This window comes from Meles meles, chromosome 2 (assembly GCF_922984935.1).
Source record: "Meles meles chromosome 2, mMelMel3.1 paternal haplotype, whole genome shotgun sequence".
NCBI lineage: Eukaryota > Metazoa > Chordata > Mammalia > Carnivora > Mustelidae > Meles > Meles meles.
In genome coordinates, this window is record NC_060067.1 from 174,131,050 (window position 1) to 174,147,042 (window position 15,993).

A 15,993-nucleotide genomic window follows, 5' to 3' on the forward strand; every position below is an offset into this window, starting at 1 on the left:
AAATGTAAATTAGCTGTCTTAGAATTTATTGTCTTATGTTCTTTTTTAAACTCTGTTCTTGTCCTCTTCGGAATTAATCAAGTATTTTTATTGTTTCCATTTTTCTCCTTTATGAGCTTGTAGTTTCACATTATTCTTATTATAGCTGTCTTAAATTATAAAATTAGTACTTGACATGCCAATTTTTAATTCCACTTTGTGCTACATTTTATTGGAATAATTGAGATTTGTTTCAGGTTTTTTTTTCCCCCTTGGTGAAACTATTTTTTTTCTATTATTCTTCTTCTAGAGTTTAACATTTTTGACATATTAATATCTCCATTTCATACTGTTCTTTATATTTTAAAATATATTTTAAGAGATATGTACATTAGTCAAAAATGAATTTTGCTAATTTCTATGATGATTATTTCTTCTCGTTTAATTCTTCTATCTCCTGGCTTAGAATCCCTTTTTTTAGACATCATTCACAACCAGTTTCTACAGAAATAAATTTGGAAAGGAAATTACAGGTGTTCAAATGTGTGCTTTCATATGCTTTTTTTTAAAAAATTTTTTTAGTATCTACCTATTTAACATTGGGTGAAATTTGCAATTCTATCTGCCAGCTTAAGTTCTACCTTTTCAATGATCTAACCAATATGCTTATTTTTACATTTTAACAAGAATACCTTTCAAATCAGGATTTTATTTTCCTTTCTCTTTCTGTCTTTTTCTATTTATCTATATGTATGTATAGGTAGATATAGATAGATGATATAGATGAAAAGATAGAGATGGGAGCGCCTGGGTGTCTCAGTGGGTTAAAGCCTCAGCCTTTGGCTCAGGTCAAGATCCCATGCTCAGCTCTCTGCTGAGCAAGGAGCCTGCTTCCTCCTCTCTATCTGCCTGCTTATCTGCCTACTTGTGATCTCTGTCTGTCAAATAAATAAATAAAAATCTTTAAAAAAAAAAAAGAAAAGATAGAGATGATATAGATAGATAAGAGATAGGTAGAGCTAGATGATAGATGATATATTAGATGACAGATTAAATAGATAATAGATAAATGATAGATGACAGATAGATAATAAAGGGAAAGATGGAAAGATAGAGATAACTTTCTTCAAAATTTTCTTTGTGGTTCAAATCACCCAGTTCCTTGGGAGAGTACTTCACCATTATGTTTCTTTTCTTGTATCTTTGTGTTGTCTTTCTTCAAACTAATAGTCATTCTATGTTACTGTATGTTTATTTTGGGAGTTGATAAACACTTTGCAACTCCTTTTTACACAGAAATTAGAGTAGGCATTTACCTGTTATCATTAAGAAAAGTTTGACCAACCCAGCTATTTTTATGAGTATCCTGAATATTTCCTCTGTCAAGTGCTCTTGCTTCTCCTAATAGAGACATAACATGCTGCTGCCATTGCTGCTGTCTCCATCTACTTCGGCAAATGATTCTGTGTATATTTTGTACCATGGTTTTCCTTTTTGCTTTCAATCTTGGTGTATATCATCTTTCAGTGATTTCATAGTTACTAGATCTTCATGACCCCTTTTTGGGATTTTCATAAGCTTTTCTTGCAGTTCCCAGGTTCGAATGTGTGTTGTGTGTATCTGCATGTATGATTTTTTTTAATTTTTTTTATTTATTTGACAGAGAGAAATCACAACTAGGCAGAGAGGAAGGCAGAGAGAGGAGGACGCAGGCTCCCTGTGGAGCAGAGAACCCGATGTGGGGCTCGATCCCAGGACCCTGGGATCATGACCTGAGCCAAAGGCAGAGGCTTTAACCCACTGAGCCACCCAGGCACCCCTGTATGTATGATATAAATTGCACTCATATGCCAACTTACATTTATGGCCTTTAATGTCCATAGCCATATGTGTTTATTTTATGTTTACTAAGAAAACTGTGGATATGGAGTGAGAGAGGAAAATGTAATTTATGTCCAGTCTGCTTTCTTCTTTCTCAAATGAAGATCCCATGGATTTTGAATGTTTTCCTTTATTATTTTGTGGAAACAATTCATAGCTCTAACTCAGACAACTTGTCTGAATTTTTTTAATTTTTTTTTAAGATTTTATTTATTTGACAGAGATCACAAGCAGACAGAGAGGCAGGCAGAGAGAGGGAGGAAGGGAAGCAGGCTCCCCAATGAGAGCCCAACACGGGGCTCGATCCCAGCACCCTGAGATCATGACCTGAGCCGAAGGCAGAGGCTTTAACCCACTGAGCCACCCAGGTGCCCCTGATTTTTTTTTTCTTACAGTATTTCTTCTTTCTGTAATCCTTTAAAATATTTATACTAAAAAATCACATTATTTTTTAAAATCACAATTATGTATCAATTTCTTTTTTTTTTTTTTTTTGGTTTCCAGGAAAACACATATATGGGAAATCAAATTATAATAAATACCTTCACCAAATACATCTTTACATTGTTTTATCCCACTTATACAAGTTCCATTCAGACAGAGCCATTGGTTCTCTCCACATGGATGCCCATTCTGAGCAAAAAAGTTGTCTTGGCATGATGCAGATGATCCATTGCAGTATTCAGGGAGATCGCATTCATCAGTGGGAGGCCTACATATTTTTCCTATTGTCGAATACTGAGGGGGCGAAGTAAATGACATTGAATAAAGCAGAATGTGAACATATAAATATTATTAAGAAGATGACTTTGTTCATGTAGGCAATTAAAAAATTTAAAAAGGCTCTTACTTTGCAATTTGTACAGCATTTACCAGTATCACAATCTGAGCCAACTTTTAGTCTACATGCGGCAGGATCACAGCATGTGTTTGACCGAGCTTCACAATCCTGAAAGGCAAACCAAATGCTCTGAACTATCTTCCAAATTTTACTTGCATTAGATAGATATTTTAATGGTAAGAGTATATTATATATAATACACAATATACAGATAGATGCCTAAATCCCATGTTGGCAAAAATAAAAAATAAAGCCACTTATTAAGTAACAGATATTAGTTACTACTCAGTGCTATAGAGTGTATCCCTAGAGTAGGTTTGACTATATTGGTAGTAGGACTTTCTGAAACCCTGGGGTCCACAAAAAAGCAAAACATCAAGCTCTCTAGTGCTTGTAGACAAAGAGACAGTTAAATACAAGACATAAAATAAACAGAAGCTATGATATATCAATTTCATTACAGTGACTAGTTCCTAATCAACTCTTATGAATCTATTGTATTTTAATAATTCTGTAACTTTTATGGGATCCAAAGTTTACTTTACTTTTAACCTTCTAGAGACAAAGAGCTAGAAATGATATTTCTAAACATGATTGAAATTATCACCTTTTTATCATTTATCTATATCTTATTATGCCTTGGTTAATGCTATGATTCATCCATGACCAGTGATTTTGTTTTTAAAAATTCAATTATTATGCTTAATAAAAACAACAGATAAGAAAAGATGCTAGAGAAACAATGCTTACACACACACACACTCTCTCTCTCTCTCTCTTTTTTAATTCCTCAAGATTTGGAATAAGGTTAATTGGACAGAAGTATCAATAAGAAAATAACAAATAACAAAAATTAATCATGCATTTCACTAATCTTAATATGAATTATATCATAATACTTACTAGGGTAAACTAAATTTGCAGTATTTTCCAGAACTATTTTGTTCTTTCCAGAACAAGGTCATTGTTACTGCTATTTATATGGGATTCCAGAGAATAAAGTTATATCACAGAGACTAGCTCAATTATATGACAGTTAATAGAGCTAAGATACACAACTGTGAATTTTTACTAGAAATTTTCAATTTCCATTCAGACCCAAACAAGAAAAGACAAGTAGGTACTGGGAAATAATTTCTTAAAAACACATCATCCAACTAGGAATCTAAAAGCTCACTTTCATATTGGGGAATGTACACATGTGTGACTTTAGCTACTGCTGTAGGGAACAGTGAAATTCTTTCGTGTCTTGATTTTTTCATATCCATGTGTCCATTATGAGTCTCGGGATTCTCTCTCCCTTACTGCATTCCTTTTATCTCAACTCTTCCACTTCCCTCCAATCCAGTGGCTTTATCTGAGATTTTTTGTGGGTTAGAAAACATGCTTTTATTGGTTATGTTTGGTCCAAATATTTCTTACTTAAATATTGACCTGTATTAAAATATTCAAAGCCACAACTGTGCCTCATTTTCTTCTTGATTTGTGAAAACTGTATATATCTATTTTCCTGAATGTGAGCAGATCTTAGATTGGGAAGAAATATGGTCATACCTTAGTTTATTGTGCTTCACTTCATTGCACTTTGCAGATATTACATTTTATACAAACTGAAGGTGGTAACCTTGCATCAGGCAAGTCTATCAGCATCATTTCTCCAACAGTCTCTGTGTCACATTTTGATAATTCTTGAAGTATTTCAAAATATTTATTTATTATTTTATTCGTTATGGTGATCTGCTTTGAGTGGTTTTTGATGTTACTATTGCAATTTTGGGGAGTGTCATGAACCATGCCCATTTAAGACAATAAACTTAATTGTGTATATTCTGACTGTTCCACTGGTGAGCTACCTCTTCTCAGGCCTCCCTATTCCCTGAGACATAACAACATTGAAATATGGCCAATTATAACCCTACAATGACCTCTAAGTGGTCAAGTTAAAGAAAGAGTCTCATGTTTCTCACTAGAAATTATTAAGCTTTGTGTGGAAGGCATGTTGAAAGCTGAGATAGGCCAAAAGCCAGGAGTCTTACACTAAAAAGTTAGCCACGTTTTGAATGCAAAGGAAAAGTTCTTGAAGGAAATTAAAAATACTGCTTCAGTAACACCTGAATGATAAGATATCAAAATGGACTTAATTGCTGATGTGGAGAAAGTTTTAGTGATCTGGATAGAAGATCAAACCAACCATGCATTCCCTTAAGCCAAAGCCTCATCCAGAGAAAAGCCCTAATTCTTTGCAATTCTATGGAGTCTAAGAGAGGTGAGGAGGCTGCAGAAGACCCTGAAGCTGACAGAGGTTGCTCATGAGTTTTAAGGAAAGAAGATATATCCATCACATAAGAGTGCAAAGTTAAGTAACAAAGTAGAAACTGTAACAAGTTATCTCAAAGATTGACTAAGAGAATTAATGAAGGTGGCTACACTAAACAACAGGTTTTCAATGTAGATAAAACAGCCTTCCATTGAAAGATGTCACCTAGGACTTTCATAAGCAGGGTGGAGAAGGTAATGCCTGGTTTCAAAGCTCAAAGGACAGGTTGAGTCTCTTGTTTGGGGGTTAATGCACCTGATGATTTCTAGTTGAAGTTAATACTAATTTACCATTTCAAAATTTCTAGGGCTCTTAAAAGTTATCATAGATCTACTCTGCCTGTGCCCTATAAATGCAAAGTCTGGATGACAGCACGTCTGTTTACACCAAGGTTTAGTGAATATTTTAAGACACTGTTGAGACACACTGCTCAGAATAAAAGAATCTTTTCAAAATATTGCTGCTTATTGACAATGCACCTGGTCACCCAAGAGTTCTGGTGAGATATACAAGGAGATTAATGTTGTTTTTATGATTGCTAACACAACATCCATTCTGCAGATCAAGGAGTAAATTCAGCTTACATTTCAAAAGGTTATAATTGCAATGCAGAGGATTTCTCTAATGGACCTGAGCCAAGTTGAAAACTTTGTGGAAAGGACTTACCATACAAGGTACCATGAAAAGTATTCAGAAAGCATTAACAGAAGTTTGGAACAAGTTGATTCTACCCTCATGAATAACTTTGAGGGAGTCAAGACTTCAGTGCAGGAAGTAATTATAGAAGTGGAAATATCAAGAAAACAAGTAAAGCCTGAAGATGTGACTGAATCACTAAAATCTCATGATAAAACGTCAACAGACAAGGAGTTGCTTCCAACAAATTAGCAAAGAAAGTTGTTTCTTGAGATGGAAACTACTCCCACTGAAGATGATGTGAAGATTTTTGAAATGACAACAAAAGATTTAGAATATTATGTAAATTTGTTGGTTAAATAACAGAAGGTTTGAGAGGATTGACACCAATTTGAAAGTTCTATTTTGGGTAAAACATCATCAAACACCATCACATGCTTACAGAGAAACTGTTTATGAAAGAGTCAATCAATGCAAGAATCTTCATTGTTGTCTTATTTTAGAAATTGCCACAGTCATCCAATCTTCAATAACCACAAGCCTGATCAGTCAGCAGACATCTGCATTAAGACAAGATTGTGACTTGCTGAAACCTCAGATGATGGTTAGCACATTTTTAGGAAAAAAAAAAAAAAGTATCAGCAAAAGTATTTAGCAAAAAAAAAAAAAAGTATTTTAAATTAAGATATGAACCTTGTTTTTTAGGCATAATTCTATTTCACACTTAACTGACTATAGGATAGTATAAACATAAAATTTTTATATGTACCGGGAGAACAAAATTTACTGTGATATTCACTTTATCATGGTGGCCTGGAATCAAACCCACAATATCTCTGAGGCATGCCTATATTTAGGAAGAACGCACTCAATAAGGAAAGTAAAACCTAGGTCAACTCAGAGAATTAATGACCCTGAAAATGACATTGAAAATCACCTGTATGGATAATTTACAAACCAGTGAATCCATATAGTGATATGTAAGTGCACTTATCAGCTTATTACAATATAAAATTGAGTTTGACATATTAGGGAAAATGACCACATAATACTATAAAAATGTATAATTTTTCAAATAATTCTGCTATAGATTCTTCCAAATGAGTACTAACCTCTGCACTTCCACAGTCACATTGTTCCCCTTGTTCCACTACTCCATTACCACAAACTGCAGCCTTGTATGATGGATCTAAGTGTGGCTGATTTTGAAGACATTGGGACTTCGGCTTTGAAATAAAATGTGCAAAATCCTCCATGCTGCAGTTACTAAAGCTCTTCACACCACTGGAATGACTAAACGTACATCAAATATCAAATTTTTATTAAGTATTGCTTCATAAATTGTGCCTAGACTTGGAATAAAGCTTCTTTATCACACATCACAAGAGTCAAAATTCTCAATTTTGTTAGTGTCAAACTTTTATTTTCTGTACAAAAGAAGTCAATTGTGCAAGAACTTATATTAAATATTTTAGTTACAATTAAATAATAAAATTTTATTGTTTCTTATATTACACTCACTCATGAAATTATTTCCTCTTATAGCTCCTACCTCAGAAAGTACTCCATCTATTTCATTTGTTTCTTTTTCTTTTCGTGACTCGTAAATATTATAATAGCCTGTGTTAACAAAAGAGATTGGACTTTTTGCTTCTTTTGTCTATAATTATTCATAGGTAATCTTATTCAGCACTACATTTTGAATAACACGTATACCTGACAGCTCAGATAATTGTTTCTATGACGTAAATAAATTGCCTAAACTTGAGCCCAGTGTCTGATTCTTTATTCAATCAAAGATAACATTTCTAAGCACACATCTAATTACTACTCTTTTAAATTTGCCACTCTTTATTATTTATTTTATTATTTAAGTTACTGCTTCTTATTCTTTTAGTGACATTTATTTTTCTTTAAAATCCTTATTAAAACTGAAAATATTATTTATTTGCTCACTATCTTCTATTAGTTTTTTAGCTCCAGGAGAAAAGGCATTCCAATCCCTTTGTTCTCTAGCACAGAGTACAGATTTTTTTTTCTTTTTTTCTTTTTTTTCTTTCTTTTCAGCATAACAGTGTTCATTGTTTTTGCACCACACCCAGTGCTCCATGCAACACTTGCCCTTACTAATACCATCACCTTTTTCCCCCAACCTCCCACTCCCCGCCCCTTCTAGACCCTCAGGTTGTTTTTCAGAGTCCATAGTCTCTCACGGTTCACCTCCCCTTGCAATTTCCCTCAACTCCCTTCTCCTCTCCATCTCCCCATGTCCTCCATGTTATTTGTTATGTTCCACAAATAAGTGAAACCATATGATACTTGACTCTCTCTGCTTGATTTATTTCACTCAGCATAATCTCTTCCAGTCCCATCCATGTTGCTACAAAAGTTGGGTATTCATCTTTTCTGATAGAGGCATAATACTCCATAGTGTTTATGGACCACATATTCCTTATCCATTCGTCCGTTGAAGGGCATCTTGGTTCTTTCCACAGTTTGGTGACCGTGGCCATTGCTACTATGAACATTGGGGTAGAGATGGCTCTTCTTTTCACTGCATCTGTATCTTTGGGGTAAATAGCCAGTAGCGCAATTGCAGGGTCATAGGGAAGCTCTATTTTTAATTTCTTGAGGAATCTCCACACTGTTCTCCAAAGCGGCTGCACCAGCTTGCATTCCCACCGACAGTGTAAGAGGGTTCCCCTTTCTCCACATCCTCTCCAACACACGTTTTTTCCTGTCTTGCTAATTTTGGCCATTCTAACTGGTGTCAGGTGGTATCTCAATGTGGTTTTAATTTGAATCTCCCTGATGGCTAGTGATGATGAACATTTTTTCATGTGTCTGATAGCCATTTGTATGTCTTCGTTGGAAAAGTGTTCATATCTTCTGCCCATTTTTTGATATGATTATCTGTTTTGTGTGTGTTGAGTTTGAGGAGTTCTTTATAGATTCTGGATATCAACCTTTTGTCTGTACTGTCATTTGCAAATATCTTCTCCCATTCCGTGGGTTGCCTCTTTGTTTTGTTGACTGTTTCTTTTGCTGTGCAGAAGCTTTTGATTTTGATGAAGTCCCAAAAGTTCATTTTCACTTTGGTTTCCTTTGCTTTTGGAGACATATCTTGGAAGAAGTTGCTGTGGCTGATATTGGAGAGGTTACTGCCCAGGACTCTGAGGATTCCTGTCTCACATTGAGGTCTTTTATCCATTTCAAGTTTATCTTTGTGTATGGTGTAAGGCAATGGTTGAGTTTCATTCTTCATTCTACATATAGCTGTCCAGTTTTCCCAGCACCATTTACTGAGGAGACTGTCTTTTTTCCACTGTATATATTTTCCTGTTTTGCCGAAGATTATTTGACCATAGAGTTGAGGGTCCATATCTGGGCTCACTACTCTGTTCCACTGGTCTATGTGTCTATTTTTATGCCAGTACCACGCTGTCTTGGTGATCACATCTTTGTAATAAAGCTTGAAATCAGGTACGTGATGCCACCAGTTTTGTTTTTGTTTTTCAACATTTCCTTAGCAATTCGGGGTCTCTTCTGATTCCATACAAATTTTAGGATTATTTGCTCCAGCTCTTTGAAAAATACCGGTGGAATTTTGATCAGAATGGCATTAAAAGCATAGATTGCCCTAGGCAGTATAGACATTTTAACAATGTTTATTCTTCCAATCCAAGAGCATGGAATGGTCTTCCATCTTTTTGTGTCTTCTTGAAATTCTTTCATGAGTGTTCTATAGTTCCTCGAGTACAGGTCCTTTACCTCTTTGGTTAGGTTGATTCCCAGGTATCTTATGGTTCTGGGTGCTATAGTAAATGGAATCAATTCTCTAATTTCCCTTTCTGTATTTTCAATGTAAGTGTATAAGAAAGCCCCTGATTTTTATTCATTGACTTTGTATCCTGCCATGTTACTGAATTGCTGTATGAGTTCTAGTAGTTTGGGGGTGGAGTCTTTGGGGTTTTCCATATAAAGAATCATGTCATCTGCAAAGAGAGAGAATTTGACTTCTTCCTTGCCAATTTGGATACCTTTTATTTCTCTTTGTTGTCTGATTGCTGTTGCTAGGACTTCTAATACTATGTTGAACAAGAGTGGTGAGAGTGGGCATCCTTGTCATGTTCCTGATCTCAACGGAAAGGCTGCCAGCTTTTTCCCATTGAGGATGATATTTGCTGTGGGTCTTTCATAGATAGATTTTATGAAGTTCAGGAATGTTTCCTCTATCCCTATACTTTGAAGCATTTTAATCAGGAATGGATGCTGGATTTTGTCAAATGCTTTTTCTGCATCAATTGAGAGGATCATGTGGTTCTTCTCTCTTCTCTTATTGATTTGTTCTATCACATTGATTGATTTGCGAATGTTGAATGTTGAACCATCCTTGTAAGCCAGGGATGAATCCCACCTGGTCTTGGTGGATAATCTTTTTAATGTGCTGCTGGATCCTGTTTGCTAGGATCTTGTTGAGAATCTTTGCATCCATATTCATCAGTGATATTGGTCTGAAATTCTCCTTTTTGGTAGGGTCTTTGCCTAGTTTGGGGATCAGGGTAATGCTGGCTTCATAAAATGAGTCTGGAAGTTTTCCTTCTGCTTCAATTTTTTGAATCAGCTTCAGGAGAATTGGTGTTATTTCTTCTTTGAAAGTTTGGTAGAATTCCCCAGGGAAGCCATCAGGTCCTGGGCTCTTGTTTTTGGGGTGGTTTTTGATTGCTGCTTCAATCTCGTTACTAGATATTGGTCTATTCAGGTTGTCAATTTCTTCCTGGTTCAATTTTGGGAGTTTATAGTTTTCCAGGAATGCATCTATTTCATATAGGTTGCTGAACTTATTGGCATATAACTGTTGATAATAACTTCTGATGATTGTTTCTACTTCCTTGGTGTTAGTTGTGATCTCTCTCTTTTCATTCATAATTTTATTAATTTGGGCTTTCTCTCTTTTCTTTTGGATTAGTGTGGCCTATTGTTTATCCATCTTATTCTTTCAAAAAACCAGCTTCTAGTTTCATTGATACATTCTACTGTATCTCTGGTTTCTACTTCATTGATCTCTGCTCTAATCTTGATTATTTCCCTTCTTGCGTGTGGAGTTGGTTTGATTTGTTGTTGATTCTCCAGTTCTTTAAGGTTTAGAGACAGCTGGTGTATTCTGGATTTTTCAATTTCTTTGAGGGAGGCTTGGATGGCTGTGTATTTCCCCCTTAGGACCGCCTTTGCTGTATCCCATAGGTTTTGGACCAAAGTGTCTTCATTCTCATTGGTTTCCATGAATTGTTTAAGTTCTTCATTGATTTCCTGGTTGATCCAAACATTCTTAAGCAGGGTGGTCTTGGCTTCCAAGTGTTTGAATTCCTTCCAAGATTTTTCTTGTGGTTCAGTTCCAGTTTCAAAGCACTGTGGTCTGAGAATATGCAAGGAATAATCTCAGTCTTTTGGTATTAGTTGAGTCCTGATTTGTGACCCAGTATGTGGTCTATTCTGCAGAAGGTTCCATGTGCACTTGAGAAGAATGAGTATTCTGTTGTTTTAGGGTGGAATGTTCTGTATATATCTATGAGGTACATCTGGTCCAATGTGTCATTCAATACTTCTGTTTCTTTATTGATTTTCTGCTTGGATGATCTGTCTATTACTGAGAGAGGTGTGATAAGATCTCCTACTATTGTGTATTCATATTAATATGACTCTTTATCTTGATTAATAGCTTTCTTATGTAATTGGCTGCTTCCATATTGGGGGCATAGATATTTACAATTGTTAGATCATCTTGGTGGATATTCCCTTTAAGAATTATGTGGTGTCCTTCTGTATCTCTGACTACAGTCTTTAGTTTAAAATCTAATTTATCTGATACGAGAATCGCTACCCTGGCCTTCTTTTGAGGCCCATTGGCATGAAAGATGCTTTTCCATCCCTTCACTTTCAGTCTGGGTGTATCTTTAGGTTCAAAATGGGTCTCTTGTAGACAACATATGGATGGGTCCTGTCGTTTTATCCAATCTACAACCCTGTGTTGTTTTATGGGCACATTTAGGCCATTCACATTGAGAGTGATTATTGATAGATTTTTTATTGACATCGTGTTACCTTTGAAGTCTTTCTTTCTGTAGATTGTCTCTATATTTCTGTTCAATGATATTTTTAGGATTTTTTTCTCTTTTATAGAACCCCCCTTAAAATTTCTTGCAGTGTCAGCTTGGTGGTTGCATAGTCTTTTAAGCCTTGCCGGTCTTGGAAACTCTTTATCTGTCCATCCATTTTGAATGTCAGTCTTGCTGGATAAAGTATTCTTGGCTGCATGTTCTTCTCATTTAGTACCCTGAATATGTCTTGCCAGCCCTCTCTGGCTTGCCAGGTCTCTGTGGACAGGTCTGACGTTATTCTGGTGGACTTCCCTCTGTAGGTAAGGAGCCTCTTTGTCCTAGCGGCTTTCAAGAGATTGTACCTACAATTATGATTTTTCAAATTTACTATCAGTTGACTTGATGTTTTTTTTTTTAGAATCTATAATCTTGGGGGAGACCAGTCTGCCTCTAATATATGAACGCTGGTTCCATTCACGAGATTGGGAAATTTTTCATAGACAACTTGTTCCACTATATCTTCTAGACTTCTTTCTTTCTTCTCCCCTTCAGGGATTCCAATAATTCTGACGTTGGAACATTTCATGGCATCATTTATTTCCCTGATTCTGTTTTTGTGGCTTCTAAGCTGTTTATTCCAGGCTTCCTCCTGATCCTTTCTATCTGTTTGTCCTCCAGATCACTAATTCTATCTTCTGTCTCAGTTACCCTAAATTTTAGATAATTTAGATTAGATTGGAACTCATTGAGAGCTTGGTGAACATCATCCCTGGTGGCTTTCAGTTCTGCCTTAACATTGTGAACATCATCCCTGGTGGCTTTCAGTTCTGGCCTAATCAATTCCATTTAGTCATCCATGGCTTTCTCCAGCCTAGCTATTGCCTGGATAATTGTTAGCCTGAATTCCTTTTCTGACATATTGTCTATGTCTATAACCATTAGCTCTGTTGCAGAAGGCCCCTCCTCTGTCTTTTCTTCTGTTGGGCATTCCTCCTCCTAGTCATTTTGGTAAGAGATGACTGAACGGATGTAGTTGGATGTATCAACTGTGGTGCAGTCAAGGTGCACTCTGGAATGCTTCTGAGCAATCAGGATTCCCCACTCAAATTAAAGAAAAAAGAAAGAAAAAGAAAAGAAAAAGAAAAAAGAGGAAAAAAAGGAGAGAGAGAGACTGGAAAAAAAGGGAAGATAAAAGAGAAGCGCAGCCCGAATGGGCTCCAAGGTAAGATATATGAATTATACAAACAAAAACAGACAAATAAAAAGACTGATAAAAGTATATGATAAAAGCAAAAAAAGGAAGAACCTCGTCAAAAAGAACCCCAAGTATTAGATTTATATACTATCAGGACAAACACAAATACACAGAAACACTGGCGGAAGAAAAAGATGGGAGAGTGGTTATAAATTCTCAGTGTGGGTGGGGAAGGTTATTTGGATTCTTCCTGGATGTATCTTGATATCTTTGTTAAAGGACTCAACTTTCCTAAGATAAAGAGGGATTGAAAACTGGTTTACCTATAGGCGTAGCATTCATTGGGGAAAGGGGGTTACCTTGAAGTTTAACACTATATGAATATTAGAAAATAAAAACATAAAAAAGAATAAACTAAAGTTTTAAAAAAATTTAAAAAATAGAAAAGCAAAAGAAAAACACGTGTGTATATATCAAAAAGTTCAGGTTAGAAGGTTATTATGGAATTTGATGTACTGGACATCTCACTGTGATGGTAAATAGGTTAAAAAATTATCTATATATAAAAAAAATGAACCAGAATAGTGGGAATGAGTTAAAAATAAAAGTTGTATCTATGAAGTAGTGGTGGTTGTTCTCTTGTCTTTTTTTTTTTTCTTCCTTCCTGGTTGGTTTTCTGGGGGAGGGGCCTGCCAGGTAGGTTTTCAGTCAATGATGTTCCCTGAGTTAAGTCCTCTGCCCCCCTCAAGGGGGTGGGCTCTGAGGAAACTGGTTTTCAGGCTTTTGTTCTCTGGAGGTTTTTATGTTTGTTGTTTTTTTTTTTTCTCTCGCCTTGACAGTTTTTGACGGTTTTTGGAGGTTTCGAGGGAAGCAAACTGCACCCCAACCTCCTTCTCAGAAGCCTCAGATTGCTCCCTGTGGGTGTTGCAGCACTGCTAGTAGAGCAGGTTCTGAGTTGTGGTCCCTGGGGATGCAGGATCTCCTCCTTGTACCCAAAACCACAGCGGTGGCAGCTGTCTGGGCAGCTCCAGAACACCAGAGAGGTTCCAAGCAGCGATTGCACACTGAGATTTTCCCACTGGCCCAGGCTGGGAGTGCCTGGTCTTTCGGGTCCGAGAGCGCTGGGTCCTGCGCACCAGGTCTAAGAGCACTGGGCTGGCCCACACCTCTCCTGGGGGGAGGGTGTGGGTCTCAGGTTCTGCCCTCTGGCGAGGCCCCCAGCCCCTCACAGGAGCCGGATCACGCATCCTCAGGCTTGCTGGCAGCTCAGGAACCAAGACCTGGTTTCTCTGCCGCACTCTCTCTGGCTCAGTGCCAGGGGAGGCTGTCCTGGGTCCGGGGACATAAGCCCCTTTCCCTAGCTGCCCCAATTCCCACAATTTCCCCTGTGATCTTTTGCTCTTTTTGAGTGCTTTCAACCAGACTCCAAGTTAATGCTGGTCCCTTGTCACAGGGCACTCTTGTATTGGGGTATTACTTTCCAATCAGTCGCCTCTGGTGGCTCCCTCCCCCTTGTTTATCTTCCGATATCAGTCTGATGTTCCCACTCCGCTTTACCTGCCCACTGGCATCTTCTGCCCCCGTAGAGATTCAGACGTGTATAATTCTGATCTCAGGATGATTTCATGGGTGATCAGAGTTCTTTGGTAGGTAATCAGCTCACTTTAGGGTACAGGTTGAAACGGAGCCTCCTCCTACTTCCCTGCCATCTTGTCCTCCCCCAGAGTACAGATTTTAACAACTTTTTAAAAAATAAATGAGTCTATGGTGGAAACCATCTGTTGTAAATAGTACATTCTTTGGTTGCTGTCACATTATGACTTTTATTATTCTGAATAGTATTAACACATGAAAAGATTATATTCAGAAATGTTTATAATTTGGTGACATATATAGCCAATAAAAAGTTACTAGATTTTTAAGGCAATAGACTCAAATCATAGTTCTTTGGGTTAGGACAGGGAAATGTTATTTACATGAGGCTCATGAACAAATTAGGGATTTTTAATGAATTATCAATTATTTTTTAGAGGTCACATCCTGGTTGAACATACTGTTCAGTTATAATAACCACAAATAATGGATTTATTGTTATTGTTATTATTGCAAATAATTCAGATGATTTCTATCTAAATACCAAAAAGTAAAAGAAAAAAAAAAGTGATACAGCATTATATTGCTTAAAATGAGGCAATGTACGATATGTTTATTATGTGTAACTGGTTTATAGGGAATATACTTCCTAGTAGTAAAATCAATGTCATTTAAGGAAAATATCAATAATAATTATATCCAACTAGAGAATTTATTTGCAGCTTGAATCTTTGCAAACATTTGTTGGACATTCCAATTGTTCATTCTCTGTTTTCTTTGATAAGAGATCTTCTGATTTTCAGTTGAATACAGGACTTCCTGTATTCAACTACAATCCTTACATTTCTTAGCCTTTCATAAAGTTAGGAGTATACATCTATAAATGTCAGATAATCAGCGTAAAACAAAACCATATGTTTAAATTCTAGAAAGTAATGTTGACAACCATGCTTTCATTCTATTGGTGACTACAAGTTTTGTTAATTGTTATAGTTAAAGCTTCCATATGAACTATGAGATGATCTTGTATAAGAAAGCCACTGTGTATAAATTAATGTGAAATTAATTGTGAAATGCTGTGCAATTAATACAATGCTAATTCCCAAAAATAAAATAAACTTTTTGATTTAAACCGTTATTACTTTGGGATTTCTGTAACTTACACTCAAATCTAAATACAAATTCCATCCCAAAAAATACAGATCTCAATCAGGGCATTGCTGTTTTAATCACATTTCAAACACTCATTTTCTCACAACTCACCACAAAATTGCAAAGTATTGACAGCAAGGTGCAGGATTCTCATTACAGTGAGGTAGAGAATGCTAGAATAGATCATCTTTTGCTTAATCCATAAGCAAAACATGTGTCCAATATCTGCATTTTTTTAGAAGCAATACTCATTAGAAATAAAATGAATAAAACCCTGTGTTCAAATATAACTCTGAGAAGT

General features: G+C 36.2%; 1 protein-coding gene across 1 annotated transcript in view; it reads right to left on the reverse strand.

The window, feature by feature from the left end:
* The window catches only part of ADAM2 (ADAM metallopeptidase domain 2), a 137,290-nt gene that overhangs the window by 43,386 nt on the left and 77,911 nt on the right, over nt 1–15,993 (reverse strand). The window contains exons 12-14 of the mRNA XM_045998251.1: nt 6,767–6,947; nt 2,711–2,809; nt 2,403–2,598 (exon numbers count right to left, since the gene is read on the reverse strand). Coding sequence (XP_045854207.1) covers nt 2,403–2,598; nt 2,711–2,809; nt 6,767–6,947 — 476 coding nt within the window. The remainder of the gene's footprint in view (nt 1–2,402; nt 2,599–2,710; nt 2,810–6,766; nt 6,948–15,993) is intronic.